The 27,737-nt window shown below is 40.8% G+C and overlaps 1 protein-coding gene across 2 annotated transcripts in view; it reads right to left on the bottom strand.

Moving 5' to 3' along the window:
• Nucleotides 1–27,737, bottom strand: part of TIAM1 (T-cell lymphoma invasion and metastasis 1) — a 177,461-nt gene that overhangs the window by 100,086 nt on the left and 49,638 nt on the right. The window contains exons 5-10 of one of the 2 annotated variants that reach the window (XM_006886757.1): nucleotides 21,958–22,182; nucleotides 20,695–20,880; nucleotides 13,789–13,935; nucleotides 10,640–10,714; nucleotides 7,076–7,246; nucleotides 433–537 (exon numbers count right to left, since the gene is read on the bottom strand). In XM_006886757.1, the coding sequence (XP_006886819.1) occupies nucleotides 433–537; nucleotides 7,076–7,246; nucleotides 10,640–10,714; nucleotides 13,789–13,935; nucleotides 20,695–20,880; nucleotides 21,958–22,182 (909 nt within the window). The remainder of the gene's footprint in view (nucleotides 1–432; nucleotides 538–7,075; nucleotides 7,247–10,639; nucleotides 10,715–13,788; nucleotides 13,936–20,694; nucleotides 20,881–21,957; nucleotides 22,183–27,737) is intronic. The other variant, XM_006886758.1, reaches the window with a different exon arrangement.

Below are 27,737 nucleotides of genomic sequence, written 5' to 3'. Positions count from 1 at the left end.
GGATAACGAGCTGGCAGCTTTGCCACCAACAGGAAGTGAACCATCAGATTCAATATGCAGGGAGAAGTTACAGAAAATGGAAATGACTGTGGTTTTGGGGGTGACAACAGCCAGCTGATCTTGGAGGCCCCAATTTAAAATAAAATACTGTCAAAGCTGCAAGGAGAAAGAAGACTAATGCCTAAAACTCCATCTGAGCACCAGCTCTGGATTTCAATTTTTCATGACTGCATGGCACTGCTCTTTGGATGAGCACGAATGACATTTCCACTCAGCAGACACACTGTGATGACGAAGGGCATCGCCACAAACTTTCAAGCTCATTTACTTGAGAACTCGTTCCACTCCACCCATCACAATTAGCACGAGTACACACATAATTGAGAAATAATCTCCTGCAGAATGTACTTGGACAACAGTCATAAACATTACCAGCTCATAAATGTCCTCCTCGGGCTTTGGAACGTACTGATGCATTTTGTTTTCTATTAGAAATTTCAGACGCAGGTAATGAGCAGAATGATCCAGCTGATGTGTCTGGGACCAAAAAAGAGAAGAAAAAAATAATGTTACGTAGGAAATAGGATGGAGTAAATAATTCTCCATTAACATGTCACGTATGTCCAGGAATAATAAAAGAGTTTTGTTGTTGGTTCCCCCCCCCGAAAGGTGGGGGTTAGAGTTACAACAAAAAAGGGGAGATGTAAATTTTCTATACTTCATAAAAGGTCTTCATCTGAAAAATACTATGATTCAATGGAAACAACTGGCTACTATCTTCACTCCTGCTTATTTGACTCACTTTGTTTTTTAGCATTGTTTCTATAATAAAAGGCATTAAAAGAAGCTCATAAACATAATTTCAACAAAATAGGTGACTAGAGAAGAATCCTGAGGAGAATGCATTTGCAATAGTAAGGGAAAATAAAGGCAATGTTTCTGTGCCCCGAAACCATATTAGAACAAGCAGAATATTATTAACAGCACATTTGCAAGGGAGTCAGTGTGAAGTCAACACTTTTGGACTTCAGTATTATTTCAAGTGGGGCTCCTTCCAGGGGGAGCAGACGGATGTATGTCATCCAACTGTGGAAACACACTGAATGACATGCCTAAGAAAAGAATTCTATGATACTTCAGAATTGTCATTTTCAGGACTTCTCTGATCTAGAATGGGCCAGTTGATTTCCCCTCCCTTCTCTTGGAAATCACCTTTGAATTAACCATAAGGCATGAAGATACAAAGAAAAAGTAATAAAGTGCCTCCAAGAGTTCCAGGGCAAGGCTGAAATAGACTACTAAATGGAAAAGGCTTAAACTGGATTAGTTTTTTCCAATGCGCCTTTAAGAGACAAAACAGAAGTGCTAATACATATAATGATGACATCTGGAATTTTCTTTTAAAATAGTCCAGGGTCGGGGTGGGAGTGAATGAGAGAAGACATGAAGCCTGAGCCAATAATCATAGAATCTGAGTGATGGGTACACAGGGGTTCATCAAATTATTCTCTCCTTTTTCAGATGAGTTTGAGATTTTTCATAGTTTAAATATATATTTCATACCAAAAGCTTTTTTGATGAGAAGTATTTCAAAACAAAATTAATTTTTAACTCGTTCAGTGACCTTTTCAAATACCCTGCCAAGGAAGAGAGGGGATATCTACACACACACACACATAGACACAAACAAACGTGCGCGTGCACGCGTCTCTGTGTGTGTGTGTGTGTATTGTTGTAGATTGCTTTTGAGTCAAGCACAACTCATCGCGACCCTATGAACAAAAGGCCTGAAGCCTCTCTACAACTATCGACATTTATCAAAGTGTTTGTGCATACAAATAATCAATCCTGTGTGTACAGATTTTTAAAATTCTATGAATTATTAAAATATTATTCACCTAATCTATCTAATCTAAACCGACTGCTGTGGGATTGATTCCAGTTCACACTGCCCATATAGGACAAAGAAGAAATGCTTCTTTAGAATTTCCAAGTTTATAATGTTTATAAAGCTGACTATCTCATCTTTTCTTCCTGAAGCCAACTGCTAAAGTTTTGAACTGCTGACCCTGTGATTGGCAGCCAAGCAACTAATCCCAGCACCACCAGGACTCCTCAACAGTATCTAGCAAACCTGTAGGTGTGTTACCACTGTGTGGAGCATGCAGCTGACAAGGCAGAGATGTAGGAAAAGTGTGTCTGTGTTAAGAAATGGAAGTGAAGTAGTGGTAGTTTTGCTTTTTAAATATATACATTCGTGCAGGAAAGGTATCCTGCATTATTTCAAAAGCACATTTCCAGAAAGTGGAAATGAGTCTGCACTGAACATCTAGTAGAATGATGAAAATCCTTCCCATCAGTGTTCCCCAAGGACCTGTGTCTACCCTGTGCAGCGTGTTAGCTGAAGGGCCATTGTTCTGACCACCCACGCCATTCAGCTAACACGTTCCTGTGCACTCAGTTTGTGTCCTTTCTGCGTCAGTATCTGAGGCCAGATGCTTGCTGTATGCCAGATCCAGGATTGCCCATGTCAAAGATAATGAGTGAGTTTGGGGAATCACAAAACACATGGAAGGTTTGAGTTAGTCACCACTGCTCATTGGAGAGCAACTGAGACAAACAAAACTTAACACTTAAGGTGACATAATAAGCCAGAAAGTTCTCCCTCACAGAGATAGAAGCTGCAAATACTTCCCACCTACCCAGGTCCTCATTACAATCTTAAATTAGAAGCACAAAATTTTGGCTCACCATCTGTTCCTGACTAAGGCGGAAGGGAGAAGGAAATGAAATTGCATAAAGTCTTAGGAGCAGGAATGAATCCACTTGTGGCCACTCTCAATGAGTCTGTCACCACTATCCAGAAATCAGACCTAAGAAGCAAGCTCACCCAGGGCTTCCGGCTTCTAACTCCCCAGTGTAAGAGCAAGACAGACCACTGTCAAACACCATGGAGCTTAAAGTGGTCCTCGGAGCAAAACAGTGGAGACTCTCATCTCTTAAAATCTTGCTAAAGACATTTAAACTATTCTTTAAAAACTACCATGCTAAAAACATTTATCCAAGAATAAACAACAGACACAACCATTCAGTGCTTACTTAGCACAGTGAAGAAAATACAGGAATGATGATTGTATCAATGGTGCACAGGGTGATTTTCACCATCCTCCATTACCACCACATCTTTAAATTACAGCAATGCCTTGAGAATTATAAAAAACCAAACACACATGTACAACAAACAAAATTTAAAACTCCCTTCCAGAATCCTAAGAACCTTTAGTTAGGTCACTAAATTGCTAGATACCCTAAAACTGGGATGTTGGATCTATATCCAAGTGTGTCTTATCATTCTGGTCAATTATTTTCAATTATAAAACCTCATTAGTTACAGCTGACCTAACATAAAGGGGAAATCCTAATGAACTAAACGAGCTGGTCAGAAGTTTCACGAAGAATTGTATTCTCCTCAGATACATGCGAATCAATATCTAACCAAGTCAAACAACTAGTCATGTTCATAATGCCTCTTTGTGTGAGAAGAATTCAAAATATTAATAGTAATTCCTTGTATTTGGCCTGCTTTAGATTTGAAAAGCATTCAAAGGAAAAATGTCCTAACACAAAATTCAGGTAAAAAAAAAATAATAAGTGGTATAAATTTGCTTTCCAAAGTTTATCTAATTAAGTTAATTAAAGGGCATTTGATTCATTTTGAGGTGATGCAGCCACAAATTAAACAGCCAGACGTTACTACAGAACAAATTTTAAGTTAGTTATAATCATTTTTCATTTTTTAAAAAAACTCACATCTTATTCACTCCAAGATTGAAGTAGCAAAATATAAGATGGGATTTTTTTTTTCACCAAAGAGCTTGAGCTAACTAAAAGAAACTTTAGTGTCACAGGTCTTCCCAAGCCTTCTCATTTGCTCTTCCATTTCTGTTCATATCCCCTCAATTCAATGAAATTTCTCTGGGAAACATACAAACATGCAATTACTGCATTCAGAAATCCATGCCGATACACGCATGCACTCACTGTTAATACAAAACTAAAGACATTTTTCCTCCCCATAAAGCTACTTTCTTTCTTTTTTTTTTAAATGCCAATATAAATTAGAATGTCTGTAGCAACAGGCCAACAAAGCAAAAGCATTATATCAAAGGCACCACTATCACATATGAATAATGTCTTTGAGTTCAATTGAATGAAAGTTTTGCAATCATTTGATCACTGCAATTATCTGATAAATTCATAACCCACAGGCCAATAGGTCTACTTGCTATATTTAGCAACAATCATCTTAGTAACATCTACAACATAACTGTACATGAAATGCAGATCTTGAAACATGTACTATACCAGAACTTGACTGGTGCTCAGATGGCAGATGGCAAACGGATGTGAAATGATGTGGATCAGATAGAATAGGAAAAAGAATGAGCTGAATGCAAGAGACAGAAGAAAGAGATTGATTATTAAATATTAGCAAAAACAACCATCACCAATGCTACGAATGACAATAATGAAATAACAGACAGACATCCTTACAATCACCTGTTTCTAAATGTGCCTCTAAAAAAGAATAAACACTCAACCATTCTATTAGACAGCTAATAACATGTAGTACTGTTTCCCCATTATCTTTTTCCCTCTTAAGAATAAAATTGGCTCCACTAATTACAATAAAGTGTTTTCCAAAGGAGGAGTAAGCTTTAGAAGTGCACCTGGCCCCAAGCACACTATGTAATTTATCCTGCATGGGTGTTTTTCCAGAGACGATCAACTTCTTCAAATGTACACAAGATTTTCCATTTTCAAGCTCATGAGATTTTGTTCCACATCCTGCTGGGTTTTGTTTTTAAGCAATGTCTGGGAGGAAGAACTGAAGATCCAGCAAGTATTGAGCGAGACTACCTTTTAGTGTTAAAAGATCCACATTTTAATGATGCCATGTGACAGAAAGAAACACTTTCTAGGGGAACTCGTCTCTTCATCATCTAAAAGATGGTTTCTAAGTTGCAGGGATAATATTATTCTCAGTCTCTTAAATTCAGCCTAATGTTTGAAAACTCAAAAACCCAAGCCCACTGGTGTTGCATAAATTCTGACTCCTGGAGACCTCTAGTAGGTTTCAAAGCATGTAAATGTCAACTGCCCATCTTTCTCCCACAGAGCTGCTGGTGGGTTCGACTTGCCAGAGATCAGCACACAACTCAGCTATCCTGGATCACGCCACCAGAGCTCCCTAAATGATTGATAAGTGCTTAAAATTGGGTTGATTACTCATTCCTCACTCGCAAATCATTTTTCCAGGAATCAATAGTGATTGGAAACATGTGTTCTAACAGTTTAGCTCTAACTTTAAAGGTAATGTACTGAGAATGTCCCCAGAGAGAATGCCAGCCCTGGAAAGCCCTTCTGGAGTTTGGTAGCTACAAAAAGAGTTCTACTTTCCACAATTTCAGCTGCAGTTCTGAGAATAACTCCCACAGCTCTGCAGAATATTAATGGGCCTCTAAAGAATTATGCTCATCTATAAATAAAGGAATGCAGAAACCCTCAATAGACCAATTTTGTTAAGTAATTAAAATGAAAAATTGTGAATAAAAATACCATTGTCTTCCAGAAGCTCAAACTCATGTAACACAAAGGATTCAAAGCATGTAAGAGAATATAATTTATTTTTAACACCTATATCAAAGTTCCTTTCAAAGCTATCCTTAAGCAAGTGGCCCTTACACTTTTCCTCTGCATACTTTATCTGAATTCTCATTTTGTCCCATTTGTATGAAGAGGCCTGTTTTGTTCTTCAGAAAGATGCAAATGATTTGTTTTTTTAAAAAATACAAAAAATTGCTGATTATAGAGTTATGGAATTGAGGTATTGGCTAAGATAGTAAAAGTTAGTTCAAACTTTTTTTTTTATATAGTTCAAACTTATATAAATCACTACATTGCATGAAGAGGTCTCAATACATCATTTGCAACATGAAGCTTTCTCTAGAACATTCTAGATTCTTCCAGCCCTTCCAGTTCTTCCTGGTGATCCACCTAGGTTCCTATAGCTCCTGTGATGGTCCACAGTGATCAAACACAGGTTCAGAGTCTCCAGACATGGGTTTAACACTGCCTTTGTTACTTTCATTTGACCTTGGGCAGATACGCAAGACTCTCTGAGTCCCACTTCCTCCATCTTTAAAATGGGATTGATTATATCAGCTCTTCATTGACCTTGACATAACTTCCTAAAAAAGAGTAACAACACTACTGATGTCGTGAAAGCTACAACAGACTCTAAGAAAGGTTCTTTCTTTTCTCTTCCCCTCCCCTCACTCAAGGCCACTCATCTGGCCTTACTTCCTAGTGAGAAAATAAAAGCAGTTACCTTTGAGAAGATTAAGACATTTCTACGGATTTACATGAAAGCTGGGGAGTGAGCATAACCATTTGTCACTAATAATGAGGCCAATTACGTGTTCATGGGAAGAGAAATTCCCCATCTTGGTGGTACACATATATTTTACTTAGTTTTTCTCCATAACCTAAGTAAAGAAAACCATGGTATAGCATTTCAGGATTAAAAGGCATGCTACAAAATATTATTAGATATATTCGAGCACTTGTATGTAAGTGCATATGAGCAAAAAAGAAAATGTGAAAAGACAAACAACAAAATATTTATAGCATTCATTTTTAGATTCTTTAAAATAAGCATGGCCTTAATATTCTGTTGTAGTCTTTTAAAATTTATTTTGGAGGTAAATATATAGGCAATAAAGCATTTTCTGTTTCATTCATTATCTAAATACTATGAAGTTTTCACAGTGAGTATGGAAACTGGATTACTATAAATCGACCAAATACATATATTGAAAGGAGCTGCTTAAATTTATCCCTTTACAAAGATAAAGAATTCCTCTATCCTTATTTTGCATGTGGTTCCATAGGCATCGAGTAGGAGTGGAGTGGAACGAAGGCTGTAAAGCTGCTCCCCTTGAATGAGCTCCCACGCCCACCTTGGCAGAGTACTTGGCAGTTCTCAGGGGAACAATCCCAGGTAGCCCCATACCTTGCAGATCAGCTCCAGAGTATCCCGTGCAGTGTCCCCCGGCCGGACGACTGTCAGTGCGGGCTGATTATTTGGTAGACAGAACCAGGAGGGAGTGAAATACTCATGGACCCAAATGTCACAGTCAGGATTGTGCTGGTGGACACTAGGCAAGACCACTTCTTTCTCCCTCTATAATAAGAAGAAAAAAAAAAGTTAGCAGCAACTGGCTTCTAATGATCTTAAATTCCCAGGTTGCATAGGAAGCACATAAAACCAGTTTCCGCCAAGTCAATCCCAGGTAGTGGTGTCAAAGCAGAACTGTACTCCAAGGGATTTTTCAGCTGCATGATTTTTAAAACCAAATTTCCAGGCCTTTCTGTCACGGTGCTTCTGGTGGACTCAAACCATCAACCTTATAGTTAGCAAAAGAGTACTTTGGTATCATCCAGGAACTCCAAGTTGCACGGAGATCACAGATGATCCTGAGAAAGATCCCAGAACACAGCTTAAGGCAGTAATGAAAATATGGAAAGGTACTTTAAGAAAGAGGGAAATTTCCTGAGGAAGGAGTTTTATGGATTTCTAATCTCAGACAGAAATCAAGCAGACCCGTGACAGCTACAGCTGGGGTGTGGCATGGATTACTGGGAACTCAAAGGTGGAGGGGGGCGGGGGGGAGGGATCAGGAAATAGGTTATTCATTCAGTTCCATTTTACTGCTATTATTTTTCCAATATAGTAATTTCACATGTACAACAGAAATTACTATGGCCAGAGTATTTACCATGTGTGTTCTTTGTTTCAAAGGCAGCACTGAGGCCTTGATAAAATTTCTAAAATAAAAAATTACAGTATAGCAATATCAATCTACAATGGAACAAGCCCTGGTGGTACAGTGGTTAAGCACTCAGTTATTAACCCAAAAGGTTAGTGGTTGAACCCACCAGCTGCTCCATAGGATGAAGACCTAGAACAATGCTTTTGTGAAGAGTTACAGCCTTGGAAGGAGTCAGAATCAACTCAATGGCAGTGGGATTGGTTTTGTTTACGTTAAAGGCCTCATCATTTCCTTGCTCTCTTTTGACCTCAAGCACAACCCTGGGAGAGAGAAAGCTCCATTGTCCGGAGGAGTCAGGAAGCTTCGCAGCCTTGCCTCATGGCACATGAGGCAAAGACAAGCCTCCTCAGACTGTTACCATCCTCTTCCCTCTGCATCTAAGAATACTTGCTGAAAAGAACATACGTGAGACTGCTTTTAATTGATATACACCCTTTTGGTGCCACATAAGGAGGAACCATCACATCTGTGAATGTGAGAGATGGTGTGTCTTATGTTCTAATTCAGCAGCTGGGTTAAAACCAAGCAAGCTCAGAGAATACACCATGCATTGAGGAAATGAGGAAATGCCAGGAAACTAGGGAGGTGTGTGGAAAGAACAATGTTAGGTGCCTTTAACAACACAGTGATGCTCAAGCCTAAAAGGAACTTTGATTACTGGTTTATCAACAAGTCACTGTCTGGTAGTACCTTTGCTGCAGATTATCAAGAATAAGGCTGGTATCCGCACATTACAAGAAGAAAACAAATCTCCAAATAAATGCTTAAGGATGGTAAAATAACAACTCCGATGCATGAAAAGAACAAATGTTAAGTAGAGGAATGTAAAGGCCAGTAACTATACCCAGTTGTGAAAGGCAATTGCAATTCTGCCTTTGAATAGTGTTGTTTTCACAGATAAGTTGGACCCCAGGGAGGGAGTTGTCAAAAAGCAATCAAGTTGTCTAAATCCCATTAGCTATAATTGGAATCTTCCGACTCCATCCCCACGTGCCACATTAAATAGGTGCCCCTTAGCACTGGATCAGCCCAGTGAAACAGTGCTGCAAGATCCAGCCAGGCAGTGGGATAAAGAGGTCTCTTAGCGGGGATGAGGGTGGTAGAGAGGATGATAAAACAGAAATGGGAAAAATGTACGTCACTTCCAGGATGTGTACGCCAGGGGAAGGCAGCTAACATTTTTACTGCATTACCTCCTGTGGACTCAGATCTCCACTCATGGCAACTGCAAATGCAATGACATGCCACTGGAGCCGGCCAGCTGCCTGTGATCATCATCACCAGCTGATCTCTGGAAGTGGATCCCAAAGCCTTTCTTCCTCATAAATCTCAGTCTGGTAGCACCACCAAAACCTGTGTGACGTCCGTGAGACTTACAGCATGCTAGTCTCCACTGACAGATGAGTGGCAGTTGTGCATAACTGTGAGTCAGTTCTAGGTCTCCCACATGGAAGAGAAGAATTCTATCATGGAAACACCACAGCCTCTAGCCCAACATTAAACGTTATGTTAACAACGGTGTAGCAATTGCTGTGTGGCACAATTGGTTGGACTGCACAGTTATTTACCATAATGTAGGTGGTTCAAAGCTACTCAGAGGTGCCTCAGAAGAAAGGCCTGATGATCTATTTCGAAAACCACTGGGGTGCAATTCTGATACTGCTCGGGTCATCATAAATCAGATCAACTAGACAGCAACTGGTTTGTTTTGTTTTTAAATAATGATATACATGATATGTTACCCAACTGCAAACATGAAAAAATAGTGGATGGCTGCATAGATACACAGCAATGTAACTGTGTCAGAGACAGAGATAATCTGTAGATACCATGGACAAGTATTTGCAAGGGCAGCTGCCTTGTGCAATGATATTAACCCATCACTTGTGTGGGCATGAAAGGGAGGAAAAAACCCTCCACAACTGCCATTCTCTCCTCTTGCTTCAGCAGCCTGAACTCCCATCACACTGTGGCTCCAGAGGTACGTCTCTGTCTTAAGGACAGTTCAGACTCTGTGACCAATGACAACTGCTTGGTTGCATGGCAACCAAGAGCTGAATTCTGGAATATTGATCCTGAGTCCAGAGAACAAAGGTCACTTTCTCCCTAGATAAAGAGCCACTGGTATTCTTATTACAGTCTTTGAAACTAGGGATGCCCATTTAGTTACAGGCTGGAAAATGTGGCCACAGGAAAAAAACAAACAAATAAACAAAATCAATACTCTTTATAGGTTTTCAATCAGAGTAGTTTGAAAACCACCATCAAATTCACATGCAAGATTTAACCCAGCCTGTGAATCTCTAACTGAATACTTGACTTGAGAGGCACATGCATTTTTAAGAATGTATTAGTTGACCAAACTAGTGGCAGAAAAAGCGTATGTGTGGGCAAAGAGGCAGGGCAGCAAGACTTCAACTCTCAGGAAGAGAAGTTGTACATAAAAGGAATTCCAAGTAGCATGAAATACCTTGCTACTTAGAACTGAAAATGTCCTCTTACATTCTAGTGGGAACATACACATTCAATTGACAGATAATGAAAATGTTGTGTCAGCAGGTAAATGTTCTCATTATTACCAAGTTTTAAACATAAAATGGTTTTCTATCCCTCACTGACCTGTTACATAACTTAAAAGAACTGGTAATTTTGGTTTCTAACAGTGAGTCTATTTAATTTTAATATTCCAAGAAACCATTTCATTTGTTCATGTGGATGCAAAAGGAACACGTGTTTATTTTTACCTTGCCATCTGGAACGGTGTCATCAAAAATTCCTTCTAAAGACTTCTTCACAGAGTCAGCTCCCTCCCCAAATACCTGCATACACAAAAGTACCATCTTAAGTAATAAAAAGAAAACATCTGGGGCAACAGGTCAAATGAAGCATGGAAATAGGATGGGATATGAGCAGGAGTATTAGAAAACATTATAGATCAAAATATAAATATATATATATATTCCCACATCAAATTCTAAATCATGCAGGTAAATATTAACGGTGATGTGACAGACATAAAAACTTTAGCCTAGATCACTTCGTATATTAAATCTCTGATACTCTTCTCCTTCCAAAAAATGTTAACTTTTAGAGCTTGACAATTCATCTGAATATAAAGAAAATAAACTAGCGAAAATAGTAAACTAAATTTGTTAGTGATGAAAAAAATGTCTGCTCTAGTCTCACGTATTTGCTGTTTAATATATTTTTACTTGGAACGAAGAACTGAACTTTCACATATGCAAGTCCACTGGCAGGGAACTCTCCAAATTACTAAAGGTCAGTGATACCAGTTTGAAATCAAATGGGATTCAGGCCATGGTCTTTTCAATCACTTGCTATGCATCTAAGAGCTGGACAATGAATAAGGAGGTTAGAAGAAATGATGTCACTGAGTTGTGGTTTTGGAGGAGAGGATTAAATAGCCCCTGCCTGCCAAAAGAACAAACAGGTATGTCTTGCAAAAAGTGTGGCAAGAGTGCTCCTTGGAGACAAAGATGGTAAAGGTTCATCTCTCACCCTTTGGACATGTTGCTATAAGAAGCTATTCCTTGGAAAGCAATATCATGCTTGGAAAGGGGAGTGTCAGCAAAAGAAGAAGACACCCAATGAGATGGACTGACATGGTGTCTGCAGCAATGGGCTTGTGTAACACAGAGGATGAGAACAGCACAGGATAGGACAGGGTTCAAATCTGTTGTTCATAGGGTCACTCTGAGTCATACGCACTTGCACCTAACAAGAACAAGCTGGTGAAGAGGTAAACACCTACGTGTGAGGAACTTTACACACTGGTGCTAAAATGGGCAGATACTGCCAGGGTCTACATGACAAGAGAGAGTCTCTTTCTCCTGACAAGTAAGGCACACTGAAACATAATCTTTTTTGTCCCTGTCAAAGACTGGAAGAGTCCGTCCATTCAAACTGACTCAGTTAGCCAGTTATTTTCTATTGATGTGTTTACAGAAAATAGTATTTTCAGAGGTCTGAAAAAATAGGCCAAGAGAAAAAGAATCAATCAATGGTTTTATGTGGGCTTTCAATTAGAGTAATTTCAAAGTCATTTTCCAACCTAAGAACAAGATTTAACCAAGTCTGTGAAATTTTAATTAAGAGAGAATAACAACTGTTTATAAGACACTACATCAACCTTTGATTAAAAAAAAAAAAGATGCTAAAAATTTAACTTGCTTGTATTTAAACTTAATCACATATTTCAGTAGCAACTGGGCTATAGCATCACTGGTCCCAATAAACCAGAATCATATAAATGAAGGACTGTTATAGCCAAGAGTGGATCCTGCCATATTTATAGCGATGACTGGAGTCACCTTTAACAACAAAGCACATACATACAAACCACCAACACCATTACCCAAAGAAGAGAGAGACCCTAACTGTTAATGTCCTCCTTTTGCAGGTCTAATCAAGTGTCATCAAATCTCTTGTGTGAGTTTGTGGACAAAGCATTGATTTCCCTCCAGTTTCCTTTTCAAATTTACACAGGAACAGAACCTATGGCAACAAAATATTATTCTACTCTCCCCAAAGATAACAGAACAAATAGTACAATTGTTCAGTCCAGGGCACTCACTTATCATTTTTGTCTTTGGGTTACCTGCAAGTTCCATAACAGCCAGAGATACTTCCCATTTAAAAGGAGAGCATCCTGGCCACCTAAAAGGGCTCAGCATACCAACATTTTTAAAAAATCATTCCTTAAGTATACTAATCACCAGAAGTAGTGAAGCAAAGAAGGAGGGTTTTACCAAGCCAGTCAACCAACTCCTCATCTTATATAAACCAATCAAAAAAACCAACTCATAGTCTTGGACACCTGGTGACGTCATTTGTTACCGAGTAGAAGTGGCTTCAGAGGGTCTTCTTGACTCTTCCTGTTCTACATAAAGCCAGGCCTTTCTACCCTAAAATCCATAGACAGGTTCCAACAGCCACCACGTCATTAACAGAGGAGGGCCAATTGCTTACGTCAAATTGACAATTCTAGTCTTGACTTCCAAAATGCTTGATGCCTTATTTCCTAAGCTACCAGAGTCCATACACTGGACAATCTCTGTCTTACCCATAGACTCTAACACCTGGGACCTCACAGTTACAGAGTGGAACTGGCTCCAGAGGGTGTTCTTGGCAAAAAAAAAAAAAAGAGCAAATAAGCAAGTGCCCTTATCCCATAAAATTTGAGCAGGCATTTCTGGAAGCTACTAATTTCTCAAAAGCAAAGGAGAAGGGTGACAGTAACAATGGAAAGTAAATTCACCACACACAACACCAGCACGAAGGAAAGGCTTCGGAAAGTCAATAGCAGAAAGAGGCCCCAGCATATTATTATGGGAGCTTGGGAATGCACCACTCTACCAATGCCCCTTACAATACACGGAGATCCCTGCTAAGCCTTAGGATATAAGGCCATCGACATAAGTGTGCTCTCTCAGATTCTAGGGTCCTCATTCCTACAGGCAGAAATATGTACCCTTTAAAGTCAACCCCAAAGAGTCAGTGGCAAAGAAAGTGCTAGACTTCCTAGAGGCGGCCTTTGATCCCATGCCAAAGGCAGCTTATCAGATCCTGGGCCTGGGTGCCCACTTGGCTTTATCATCAAGCTCCACTCTGAGGACTCAGTATGAACTGTGTACTTTGAGAGGGTCTATAATTAACCAGGGATTGGAAAGGATGCAGGTGGAAGACTAGCCTGGTGAGAGACTAATAGCAGAGTTTGATGTTATCAGTACGGGTCAAAAGCATCCACCACAACCGACTTCTTTGTGTCAACTCACTGATTTTAGATAATACTAAGTGTCAATAAAGAAACACACTCACATAATACCCCCGCCCCCAAAGTGAGATGGCAGTGGAACCCATTTGTGGCACCTACCTGGTTGATGCTTGGGCGTCCCTGCTTCTTTTTGGAGGTAGTATCCAGACCCCAAAGAGAAGAAAACCGGCTCCTTCGCTTGCTTGCGGATCTGGACATGGCCTGAGTACGTCTTCTCACTCCAGTTTCACCTGTGCGTGCTGCCACCTGATGTGGACAAGAAGGAGCATCAACAAGGGAAACCTATCGGGACACGACACTCACCTGTTCTTCAATCCCTCCTGAACCCCGCCCTGCTAAGTGTCCTCTTCATCACTCCAGTCAATACTGACCTCACAACTCAGAGTGAGTGTGGGATCTGCATTCACCCACATGGAATCTCTAAGGGTCCCTCAGGAATGCCAAAGGGAATGAACCAACTACTCAATTTTAAAGTATTTAAAAAATAATGTATTTTGCTTTTAAAAAGAGAAAATATCTAATCTGAAACATAACAAAAAGATACAAAGTTGCAATAAAATGGATGTATTGTTTTTAAGAACTAGATAATTTTCTTAGAGTAAGGGGAAGTAAGTCCAACACTGAGAGTTAAGTGTTTACTTTGTCAGGATTCTCCCCAAAGGCTACAAAGTAGTTTTGCCATTCCAATGAGAAACAGTACCTACCTGTCAGCAGAAATAATGGAAAGCAAATAGGCTTTGATTCCTGGGACTCCATATAAGGTCTAAAATAATCAATTTCTTCTCTTTAGTTTTCTCACAATTACATAATTTTTAGGACACTTGCTAGTTGTCTCCTAATATTCATTCTCTCTTCTTCCTCAGTCTGAGAAACCCCAAACTTTGGTGAAAATAAAATAAAAGGAAGCACCAAATACTGCAACTCATGACAATCCATGTGCAGAACAGAAGTATATGCCACAGGATGGATACTCTGTGGCCACCATCCTTCAGATGCTGACAGCCCGGCCTTTCTTCTGAGGGGCTTCTGAGTGGGTTCAAACAAGCTAGTCTTTCAGTTAGTAGTCGAACTTTACTATTTGGCACCCACAAGGCCACTCGATTTTGCATGTGCATAGGGGCACCTAAAGTTGACTTCATTTGCATTGTAGCAAGGTTTTGTGACTAAGGTCATATCTATGGAATAAAAGCACAAGGATCTGTAGCTTGTTCGGTTCCACAATAAACAGTCTTTATATCAGCAGTCAGGAAATCAAAAGACGAATTGCACAGGGGAAGTCGGCTGTCAGAGACCTCTCCAAAGTGTTAAAGAGCAATGGTGTCAGTCTGGAGACTAAGGTTTGCCTAACTCAAGCCATGGTCTTTACAATTACTGCTATGCATCAGAGAGTTGGATAATGATGAAGAATGACAGAAGATTCTGTCTTTAAGCTGTGGTGCTGGAGAAAAGTCTTAAGCATACCATGGACTACCAAGAGGACAAACAGGCCTGTCTTAGAGAGGTGAAACCAAATTTCTCCTTGAAGGCAAGGATTTTGAAGCTCCATCTCCCAACTTTGGGTATATGGCCAAGAAAGACCAGTCCTTGGAGAAGGACATCATGCTTGGAAAGGTGGAGGGACAGCACAGAAGAGGAAGATGCTGGATGAGATGGACTGACATAGTAACTGAGACAATGGGGGTAGGTGTGTCAGAGACAGTGAGATTGGTTCAGGACAGGGCAGGCTTCAGAGCTATTGTGCATAGAGTTGCTATGAGTTTCAAGCAACCCGATGACACATAACAACAACAACATGAATTGTCCTTTAGGTCAGATGATTGTCCCTTCTTTCTCACTTCCCTCTTTCTGATGGCAGGAGAGATCACAGGACAGCTGATTAAGATGCCCAGATAGAAGCCTTTTCAAGGAGGAAAAATCCCCCCAAACATCTCCAGTAAGATAGAAGGGACCCAGATCCCAGAAGATGGAGATGGCACCTCACTAGCCACAGTCGCAGATGTAGATGAAAGGAAAAGCAAATTAGCATTTTAGCTTTAAAAATGGGGAGGCAGAGTTAAATGCTATTGAGATATTTGTATGGTATCAACAACTGGGGTTAGTTGGGGGGGGAGGGTATCTTCCTGCAAGAATGCCCATCTTCTGAGCTTGAGACTCAGGTTCAGTTTCTGGTCAACATACTTTGCGTGCAGCCACCAGCTATTTGCCAACAGAGACCTGCCTGTTGCTGTGATGCTCGACAGGTTTCAGACAGACATGGGGGAAAGGACAATCTTTCCGCTCACCTCCCTAGAAAATCAGTCAATGAAAACCCTACAGATCACAATGGCCTGATCAGCAACTGATCAATGTCAATCGATCCATCACAGGGCTGGCACGGGAGACAGCAGGGCTCCTTTCTCTGCTTTGGATCATCGTGCATCAGGAGCTGACTCAACAACACCTAATAGCAGCAGCCCCCTCCCCATGGACATAGCTCTGATTTGAAGTGTCTTAAGTTGAGATCTGCCACTGTGATAACTGCTCAAGTAGGTGCTGCCTCTCCACAAGGACCCCCTGAAGTCCCTTCCCCAGAGAAAACATCCCAGTTTGAACTTTATCCTACACAGCTTGTGAGGAAAGTCCCAGGAACTGAAGGTAGCCTCTGCCAAGAGCCCTCAGCAGGCCACCCACGGGCTCGCCTTTCAGACCAGGGAGTGGCAGGAGGGGGAGCAAGTCTGACTTGAACTCAAAGTTCCCCACTTGCTCTTTGTTGCTGCAGATAAACGTCTTGGAACTACTTTTGTCGTGGATTCCCACACAGGTAACTCCCTCGTGAGGGATGCCAAATGGCAGGCCATCTCTAAAACAAGGCGCTGCTGGGAAACAGGGCCCCTCCAGCAGTCGGCACCCCGGTTAGGACACATGCTTTGCTAGAGTTTTCAATAAACACCATGGGAGCTCCACAGGTAGGCTGGTGAGGACCTTCACCCACATCCAATCCAGGACTTAAACCAGCTTTCCATGGGAGAAAAATGGGCAATCTCCTCCGTGCAAGTTACTGCCTCTGAAAACCTGCTAGAGGGTCAGCCATGGGTCTGTTCGGACGCAGCGGTACTCGATAACAACAATAACTTCTCAGGTCCTAGGGGCAAGGGAGATTTCTAGGTCCCAAATGACAATAGGAAGATGAGTAACCTGAGCAGCTTTACATTTTCTCAGCTTAGCAACATTAAACAACAACAACAAGAAAAACAACAACCCACAACCACACACAAAAAAAACAAAATCCGAAAACCTGACTGGGACAAATAAGAAGGTGGGACCTATAACACTGATGGGAATGTTTATGAGATAAAGTTTTCATCTACTGTTGTGTTATGAGGAGTAAGACCACAAAACAAAAAGTAAGGCTAAAGATGTAATCATGTTCTCTATTTTCATCACTTCCTAAGTTAAAGGATGTCAATGAAGGTTGGAAAAGGTCTAAACTATAACATGCTGACATCACCCCATATGACCATATCAGGATGAGTTCATGATTTCTTCAGAAAGGGAGGCTGAGAATCATTGAACAAATAATGTTGAACTAGAAAATCCTGTTGTTGTTGTTATTGTGTACCACTGAGTTGGAACCAACCCATAGCTGACCCTCTAGCGGGTTTTCAGAGGCAATGAATCAAAAGGGAGGAGACTGCCCATCTTTCTCCCACGGAGCAGCTGGTGGCCTCGATCCACCTGCCTTCAGGATTCCAGCACAGCTTCTTGCCACTAGGCCACCAGAGCTCTAGAGAGGACAAAAAAGAATGTCCCTTTGGCCACATATTTATATATGTATTGACATGTAAATCTATACATGTATGCAAACCTGCTGTACTTGCTATCAAGTCAGTCCTTGGTCTGAGGAAGCCTCCCACAAGAGGAAGGAAGCCCTGCCTGGTCCTGCACCATCCCCACAACCACAGACCTGAGCACTATCACCACACATGGCTTTCAATGGTTGAGTTGACAAGCAGATTCTTCCTCCTGGTCTCAGTGTGGAAGCTTTGCTGAAACCTGTGCAGCTGCATAACAATACACAGACCATCACTGACATCAATGACGGCCACACAGGAGTCACATGAGTGGGAAATTACTCCGCTTTTCCACAGGAAAAGTGAGAATTCTAATATTAAACATACACATCCACTTTCCATTAAAAAAAAACAAACCAACCACCAAACACAAACACCCAGCTACTCCATACCTGTTGTCATCAAGTTGATTCCAACTCAGAGTGGCCCTACAGGACAGAGTTGAACTGACCCACTGGGTTTGCAAGGCTGTGATTTTTATCAATGCTGACTGCAACATACTTTTCTCACAAAGCCATTAGTGAGAAAACCATCACTCTTTCATTTAATAGGTGAGTACTTTGTCCAATGCACTACCAGGGCTCCTGAACCATATACAGGCAGTCATATATACATACATTTGTGTCTCTCTCTTATGAATTACCCTACTTACACACCAAAAGCTGTACTTTGTGTTTATTTGCGGACTCATCATCTATTCTTGGCATAGGAGCAAAAGTTGCTATAGGCAGGAACTCTGTGCTGTTACTCTAACTCTGGTGAGAGAGTTCTGGGAGTCTAGTGGTAAGAAGTTGTGCTGCAATCCCAAAGACATGCAGTTCGAATTCACTAGCTCCTCTGTGGGAGAAGGATGGGCAGTCTCCTCCTATGCGATTTACTGCCTCTGAAAACCTGCTGGAGAGTCAGCTATGAGTTGGCTCCAACTCGAAGGTACACAACAACAGCTTTAAGCACTAGAATATATTGGTCTCATGCCCAGTGTATTGTCATTAATGTTAACTGAATTAAGAAACAAACACCAAAGAGTAAAATCAAGGATGCTAAGTAACACGGTTTCAATCATCAAAAAGCAATTCTTAAATTTACAATTAAAAAAAAAAAATCATTCCCAACGAGAAATCCAAACCACAACTGTTCTATACCACCTGATCAGAGTGTTCCGTCTATTTGAATACTTTCACTTTACTTAAATTTTTACAGTAACAATTCTAAACTGTTTGGGGGCTGCTAAACTGGGAACATAATCAGTACCCTAGGGCAACAATGACCCCAAGTGAGCAACAGGAGGAAAAGCCTGCGTAAAAAGTAGAAAGACTGGCAGTGGAACAACTGAACAAGAGTTTCTCAATGATCATCTTTGCCCAGACAATGCCTCTCTTTGTGGCCTGAACCTGATTACGCTATCATTCTGCTCATCTGTGCAAACAAGAACAATGATAACCTTCTTTCAAAGAGGACAGTGGGGACCCTTCAGTTAATTACCGCAAATCACAAGGCATTATGGGAAGCTTTCCTTGTGAATGGTGCTTAAACTGTAGCTCAATCTCCTCCTCTGGCCCTGTCACCCTCACACCTCCGCCCCCTCTCCCCTCTGCTCAAAAAAGAGAAGGAAGGGGAAAAAAAGTCTGGACAAAGGCTAAATTGAGAAATATTTCAACTTTAAGACTTGGAGGGAGGGAGTGGGGGGACTCATTCTAGGGTCAAATAACTAGGAACAGAGAGGGGGGGGAAAGTAATAAATCAACTGCAAAATTCCAATTCCCTGTCTGGGATCCTTCACATCAGCTGAGGCAGCAAACAAGAACAGACGCCCAAGTAAACTAACTTATTTTCTGTGATGTCAAACTCTTTATGGAAAAGACACCTTCGTCAGGGCATATAAATACACACTTCTAAAGTTTGATTAGGTTAAAAATTGATGCCTAAGGTCTCAACAAACGTACAGCCACAAACTGAAAAACACTTGCAAGATTTATTTATCCCCCCACTTAACCCAACCACTCCTAAAAAACAGGACTTAATAGCTATATGGAGAGGTGGTAGCCAGGGAGACCAAGAGCTGAGCTGTAATTAGCAGAGCAAATCAGGATGCCAGTTTTAATAACTCCAGAAATTGGTTTAAGACTTCTTTAAAAATGTAAATCTACCCCTAATTATCTGAATGATGACGCTAATCTATTTATAAAGAATACAAACGCCTCTGACTGAATTACAGCCCTGAATTCAATTGAAGGGTACAGCTGACATGGCAAGACAAGAGCAGCACAGCTAAGGCTTGCCAAAGCCATTTCTGGAACCTGAGACTTTTAACATCTACTTCCACAGCAAATGTGCTAAGGTGCAGTACATTTAAGTGGGTGGCGACTAGGAGAGGCTAAAACTATAGTTCTCGATGGCAATTTTTAAGAAGAAAGACGTGAAAATAGAAAAGTGCATCAAATTAAAGATTGCAAGCACATAGAGCAACTGTACCACCTGCTGTTGTGGAGGTAAGATGGAAAGTTGCTCCCCTGAGTCATATGTAAATTGGTTGGCAACTCATGGAAGTTCTATGCTGCCCTTTGATGCATTAGGTATTGATGGCCATTAGATAGATCAAGGATCAGTGATCAATGGAGTTTGACGGGGCAAACTATTAATGCACTCAGCTGCGAACCCAAAGATTAGAGAGTCATCTACTCAAAGTCTTGGAAACCCCATGAAGGGGCACTATAGGTCAGAACTGAGCCTACAGCAGTGAGTTTGAGTTTTCAGAGGTGCCTCAGAAGAAAGGCCTGGCTACCTACTGTTAAAAAATTAGCCACTGAAAACACTAGATAGCATAGTTCCACTAAGACACATTTAAGGCCATGATGAGGCAGAGGTGGCCAGCTATGGGACCAGGTTTTTAAAAATGATCATTAAAATAATGGTAAAAATAGAATGAAATGTTATAGGAACAAGTTAAATAAAAAAGATCTGTGTTGAGTATATGGTATCTGCACGTATGTATGTATGTATGACAAAGAGAGAAATCAAGAGGCTTAAGTAACAAATTTCAGAAGATGGTCAAACAAAAATTTGCTGTCGCTGCAAAAGGAGGACAAATCCCCACAAAGTGGAAAATGAGCAAAAACTTAGTGAGTTTATCATCTTGATAAATATGTTTTGAAAATTCACCAGCGCTATTACTCACCAGGGCATGAAAAGATGATACGGAAAAGATTCCAAGGCGGCCCATGGCTACTTTCGTTGGTCGACTTGCAAAAGCAAGTAGCCTCTTAGGGTTTGGCAGTTCTCCACCTTGGAGGCTGGCTAGGTAACAGCGGTACCGAAATAAGTCCATTTGGAATTGTTCAAGGTTTTGCTCCCAAACAAAGATCTAGGGAAAAGAGAACCATGAGGTGAGAAGGGGAAAAAATGTTAACAATTTTATACTTGACAAATCTTAGGACTGAGTATACTGTCAAGATATTACTTAATTATAGCCCCAAAGAGAGAACAACCTAAGTGTCCACTTACAGATGAATGGTTTAAAACAATGTGGTATGCACAAAAATTGACTATTATTCAGCCATACAAAAGAATAAGTTTCTAACTTATCTGTGTTACAACACAGATGAACATTCAAAACATTATGCTGAATGAAATAAGCCATACATAAAAGAAAAAAAAAAGATTTTCTTTAAATAGGACCAGGCAATACCTAGAATTGACAAATGTAGAAAGATAACTAGTAGACAAATAGTTATAAGGGGCTCAAGAACAGGCAAAGTTAGTGTACAATGAATACAGGTGGATAAAAAAAATCTATGGAAATAATTCGTGATTACAGTACCACATTGCGAATAAAAAGTAATCACGTTATTAAAATAATAATAAAAGTTAATCAGTTAACTACTAGTTATTCACAGAATTGCTTCCTAAACAATAGAATGAAATATCAAAGCCATTACTAGATGGCTATCAATGTTTTAAAAACAATTATGACAGTGTGCAAACACCCAAAATGCTCTTTGTATGAAATCTTGTCTTTTTAATAGAAAATAAATACAATTACATGTACAATTTTTAAATGTGCTCTGTTGTTACCTGAAAGAAATCAGCATTTTGAATTTAATGAGGAGTCAGAAACAAATTGGCATGCCAGTTTAGCTCCAAGTCAGGCAGGGAGTGAAATGGCAGACTTTCTAGAACACACACACATGCTGCTGGGGGAGCAGGATGGCTCTTCTATTAAAGTTCTGTCTCTAATTCAATATAATATTGTTTCCTTTAGCTCATAACAATCAACCGTGAACAATGGGTGCGGAAAGCTGACAGTCACAATAAAGACATTAGCAGCCGGGATGACAGGCTGACAAGCAGATAACCGGCGATGTTTCAGGACTCCAAGGCAGCAGAGAAACTTTAAAGACCTAACAATCTCAGCAGGATCTGAAAATAGAAGACTGATTACCTGATCTAATATTGTTTTCTTCTTCTTCGAGTCAGTGACTGAAGACAGCTGCATCTCGCCCATTTTCTTCATCTTCTCGTCCATATCAATCTTCTGCTCCAGTTTTTTGATCTCGGATTTGAGCAGCCGGAGCGTGTCTTCTTTGTGGTGATGTCTGGCGACGGCAGCTGCACAGGCTGAATGGATCGCGGTGATCCAGTTCTCCAGCTCCGTCTGACTGGTGGTCTGTAAAGGGTGCAAGAAAGAGAAACGGTCACCTCTTAGGAAGGCAGAAGACCAGCAGCAGGTTCCTAGGGAAACAATCCAGGAAGGGCCAAAGTGACAGGTCTACAGACCCACATGGGTAAAGCTAACCTTTCTGACCTCCTTTACTAGAGAACTAATAGTAAATTCCGTTAAGGCCTGACATCTCAGGCCCCCACAGCTGGCTGGTATGACATTGACCTGTGTGAGAATCCAGTACGATCACTGAAACTTGTACAAGGACAATTCCAAATAGACAGATTATTTTCTTAACAGGGTTGCTCAGAAGCCAGGGCCAGCTCCAGAGAGAAAAAGTCAGTTACAGGGTGAGAGTGGGGCTGAAAATCCCTACAGCTGGCTATTATACACTGAATTTTGTATCAAATAGAACTATGCTGAAGCCCTAATCCTGTAAGTGAATGTGACCTCCTCAAGAAACAAGGTCTTTGAAGATATGATCAGTTATCATGAGGTCACACTAAAGTAGTAGTAGTTGTCTGCCATTGATTCGGAACCAATTCACAATTAACCTTCTAGAGGGTTTTTAGAGGCTAAATATTAAAAGAGAGGAGAGTGTCCATCTTTCCTGGTACAACAGTTGGTGAATTCAAACTGATTGCCTTTGGGTTGGCAACACACATCCGTACCCATGAGGCCATCAGAGCTTCCTACTGGAGTAGAGTAGGTAAGCAGGTCCTAACCCAATAGAACCATCAAGCTCAAGTCAGCTTTGTTCCAACTCCATCAGGTTTCCAAGACTATAAATCTTAATGGGAGGGAATATTCTCATCTCTTACCCATGAAGCTGCTGGTGGATTTGAACCACCTTTTGGTGAGTAGTGTACAAAAGTTACAAACTGTATTGCCAAAAGTAACAAAAAAAAAAAAAAAGAAAGAAAGAAAGAAGAAAGGAGAGAGAGAGAAAAGAGAGACACAGAAGGCAGATAATGATTATGCATTGAACTGTGGTTCCTGAACCATGGTGCTATGGTTTTTCTTTTATGTTAATGAAGTGATAGCAGTATAATGTGAACCCTAAAAAGAATCACTTCTGAGTTACAGAAAGATCAGAAGAGAGAGAGAGAGATGGGGGAAACAGTCTATAGGCAAAGAGCTAGGGATTATCAGGGCTACTGACAAGGACGGAAGTGACGTGGCTGACACTGTGAATTGGATTTTTAGTCTCTAGAACTATGTTCTTATTATGTTCCACTGAGTCAACTATAACTCTTAGCAACCCTAAGAACCACAGCGCAGAACCCTGCCCTATCTCGAGCCAATCTCACTGTCTCTGACACTCCCACCCCCATTGCCACAGTCATTGAATCAATCCATCTTGTCCAGTCTTCCTCTCCTGCACTGACCCTCTACTCTTCCAAATTATGATGTCCTCCAATGACAGTCCCTAGAACAATGATAAAACAAATCTGTTCTCTACAACCACCGTGACACTGTGTCACAGCAGGAGTAGGCACTTACGACAACTGCCATGTTATGATAATGGCAGCCACTCAAGTGATGTATTTACAAAGAAAGAAAGACCACAGATTGCAGGAACCAATGGAAGTTAGAAAGCTGCACAAAAGGGTTCTTCCTCTAAGCCTTCAGAAAGCACACAGCTCTGGTGACACAGTGTCATACTGACATGATTTTGTATTTATAATCCCCAGAATTGTGAGACAACACATTTTTGTTGTAGTAAGCCATCTAGTCTGAGGTCCTTTATCATAGCAGCCCTAGGAAACGATAGAGAAGATACAGCAGCCCTGTCTCACAGTCAACTGCTGTAACCCAAACCATGATATTCTACACAAGTTTTAAACAGCAATGGTATATATATAATGCCTAATCATATATACATTCCAGAATAAGAGAATATCACTGCAAAGAGGAAGTGGGGGGTGTAACTGTGCAACAATGTTGTTGTTGTTGTTGATTGCCTTTGAGTCAAGCATAACTCGTAGCAACCCCCTGAACAAAACGCTTGAGGCCTCTCTACAACTAATGACATTTATCAAAGTCCATAGGGTTTCTGGAGGCATGATGTTTAGGAAGTGGATGCCACTCCTGCTTCCAACAGTGAATGAATATTAAAAAAAAAAAAAAGTGAACCAGAAGAGGGGAAGGAAGGGTGAGGGGTAAAATGTACAATAATGAATGAGTGAAAATCTAACATCTCTGTAAATGTTATTAAAATCACAATTAAAATAAAATTTTATTTTAAAAACAGCAATGGTAAACTAAGGTTGGAGAAGTACCTCATGACACCTAGAAACTAAGCTGCCACAGGTAACACATGGGTGTACGCAAGGCTCACAGCAATATGACAGCTGCCAAGAATGGCAAGTTTCACAGGGACTGTAAGACAATCTTGTACGACACCCGCCAACAGGCACTGTGACCTCAAAGTAGAATGGCTGCCTTAAGCTCAAGGAAGCTCTTAAAAGGCTCAAGGCAGTAAACTGGAGGTGGTTCATGTCTAATAACTTGCTGTTATTGATTTTTCCAGGAACTCAATCAATGAGCATTTATAAGTAAGGGGGTGCTTAAGCTCTAACACATCTCTGAAAACCAGAAAAGTTTCATAAAAGCCTAGAAAAGTAGCTAGTCTGAAAAAATGGTCTGTTCCGTCACAATAATACTAAAGTAGCTTCTGGCTCAAAAACAGTAGGGTTGCTCCCCCCACCCCTTTGTGTATGTATCTTGTCTGTTTTCTAACTCAATTGAGTAAAGCTTCAAAACAAAATTCCAGTAATGGCACCTGACCAGCACGGGGCTCGAGGCTGGCCAGTGATGGATGCAGGGGGTGGGGTGTGTTTCAGATGACATTTCTGGCAGAGGTAGCAGAAACAAGCATATCTTCTGAACAGAACACATGGCACTTAAGCACTCAGAGAGGCGCCCAAATCCAAGGACATTTTAACCAAGACATGGCTCGGTCATCTCTCTCTCAATTAAAACCCTCCACTCACACCTTCTGAGCTCTGGCGGCAGAGTGGATAAAGAGCTGTGTGGCCAACCTAAAGGCACACAGCTCGAATCCACCAGGTGCTCTGTCAGAGAAAGATGGGCAATCCTTCCTACACCATTTACCACCTTTGAAAACCCACTGGAAGGGCACCTATGAGTGAGTTCCAACTTGACAACTCTAAGTTCACTCAAAGGGTTCTTATAATGTACCATCAAGTCAGAACCAACCCATAGTCGACACTCAGGCGGGTTTTCAGAGAGAGTTAATCACATGGGAGGACACTGCCCATCCTTTTCTAGTGGAGCAGCTGGTGCATTTGAGCCACAAACCTTTGGGATTGCAGAGGAAACATGTACGGCCTTAATATAGTCGCTGAATATTGACTGCAAAGAGCTTAAATTTCCTGCTGGCAAGCTCTGCTAAATATAAGTCATGAACATAAAATTTCAAATGAAAATATTAATCTAGAAGGGGGTGCTATGAGGGAGGCCTTTCCACAAGAAAATAAAGCTTAGAAACAAGGATGCCACAATTGACTATGATTAATATTTACATTTTTAAAAATATCCTTCACTGTTCCAACAGCCCAATCTTCATCAATTCTTTTACAAGTCTAGCTTAGGGTCAATCATTGGCGTGATCAACCCAATAATTTTCATTCTCCTTCCTTCTAGGAAAAAGAGAAGACAGAACGCCCTGCTATCATTAAAGTTATGTGGGGCCATCTCACTTGGTTTTAATAGTTAATACTAAACAAAAACCTGGTTTAGCCCATTCTTGTCTCTTTGCTGTCAGTAAAACAAAAAGAGTATGGTGTCATCAGTAGCTTCGCCAGTGCAGTCCTTAAGTGACCAAGACGAGTACAACGTCACAGCCAGCAGCTGCAGGATACAGCAGGAATAAAAAGGTTATGTCAAAAGACACGACAACCCTTAATGGATCTAGATGGCTAATGACCTTGGCTGCTAACTGAAAGGGTGGTAGTCCATTCAGGGGTATTTGGGAGAAAGGCCTGGCACTCTTCCGAAAGCTCACAGGCACCAAAAACCCCATGGAGCACATGTTGTTCTATTCCAAGATCCATCAAACAAACAAGAACCAACTCAAAGGCAACTACTGAATTTTGTTTTGTTCCCCCCCCCCCCGTAGCAAAATCTAACCCACCTTGACAGACAGGCTTACAAAATAAGAATTTCACTTCCAAGAAGGGGATGGCTTTAAAATAAAAGCTTAAATACACTAAACTTTTAACCCCACAATCTGATACATTCCCTAGAACAACAGCCTTTTGCTCCCGCATAATGAAAGTGGACCCCTTCCTCCCTCCACCTGTGAGGATCTCCACCAAGCTCAGCCAAGGGCAACATACTCCATTCAGATGTCAAAGCGTATGTTTGTCTCTGATTGAAAAAGTGGAAATGAAGGAAGATGATACCAGTCAGCGACGTTAAACACCCTGGGAAAGGTGTACACTAAAATTTGGCAAAGCAGTTATCATAGGTCCTACATATTTATATTTAATAGGAAGGAGGAAAAAAAAAACCCATCATGCCCCTAAAGCCCAAAGAAACATACACAGGAATGTGTGATCACAGCTTTACGAAAAATTTAGCTATCAGCCTTATTAACCAGTAAGTACGCCTCGGCTCTCCTCTTAAAACCTGTCAGGGCTCCGATGGCAATTCCATTAGGGGGAATTTTTGCTCCCGCTGACTTGTCTAAATAAAACAGCAGTCCCCACCATTCTCTATCATTAAGCCAAATCAATTTCTAAGAAGCACAATTCACTAAATGAGTTTTTCAGCAAAGTTTGTCCTTTTCAGGGCACACACTGTGAGCTGTGTAGGATGATAGGGCGGGCAAGCTTGGGCAACTGCTTTAAACAGCTAGTTAAGTGGAGGGAACTCTAGAAACATTTTATGACAATTTAAGGCTTCACAGTTTAGAGCCGATCACAGCAGACCACAAACTTGATGCAATTCTGACATACTAGGAAAACCAATCTTAAACTGCTAGACTTGTATCAACTTCCTAAGCCAGGACTTACTTAAGTTGGGGTATCAACATTTGTTAATCAATATTTATTTCATCAGAATCCAGTGGCCACAAAAGACCACGATGACCAACCGTGGGCACTCTCTACATTTCCTCACCATGTATCACCCTCTATTAAACAAACAGCAACAGAGAGGTAGGAAGAGGGAATTTTCTGATCCTTCCTTCGCCTATGGGGATGCTAGAAAACAAGGTATGAAGTTCAGTGAGGAGAACAGGAAAGATCTTGCCAAGAGAGGACTATGACGGGGTGGGGGGTGGGGGATTGCATTTTGCATAAAAACCCCTTTGAGTACAGAGTTAAGATGAGACTCAAGGCTTCATTATGTATTTAAATAGATCTAGCTTCAATTATCCCAGCTGAATGGAGGACACTCGGTGATTTCAGATAATCAATGGTTTATGTGAGTGGCAGGAAAAAAGAAATTCATTTTAAACAAGAGACATACCAGAGAATATATGCCAGATCTAGGAAACAAAAATCTTAGGTAATTTAAGTTTTATATAAGCA

Source organism: Elephantulus edwardii, unplaced genomic scaffold, assembly GCF_000299155.1.
Source record: "Elephantulus edwardii isolate Elephantulus edwardi_28Jun2011 unplaced genomic scaffold, EleEdw1.0 scaffold00051, whole genome shotgun sequence".
NCBI lineage: Eukaryota > Metazoa > Chordata > Mammalia > Macroscelidea > Macroscelididae > Elephantulus > Elephantulus edwardii.
Note: the sequence above shows the minus strand (reverse complement) of the source record. Positions and strands in the feature narration are given on the sequence as shown.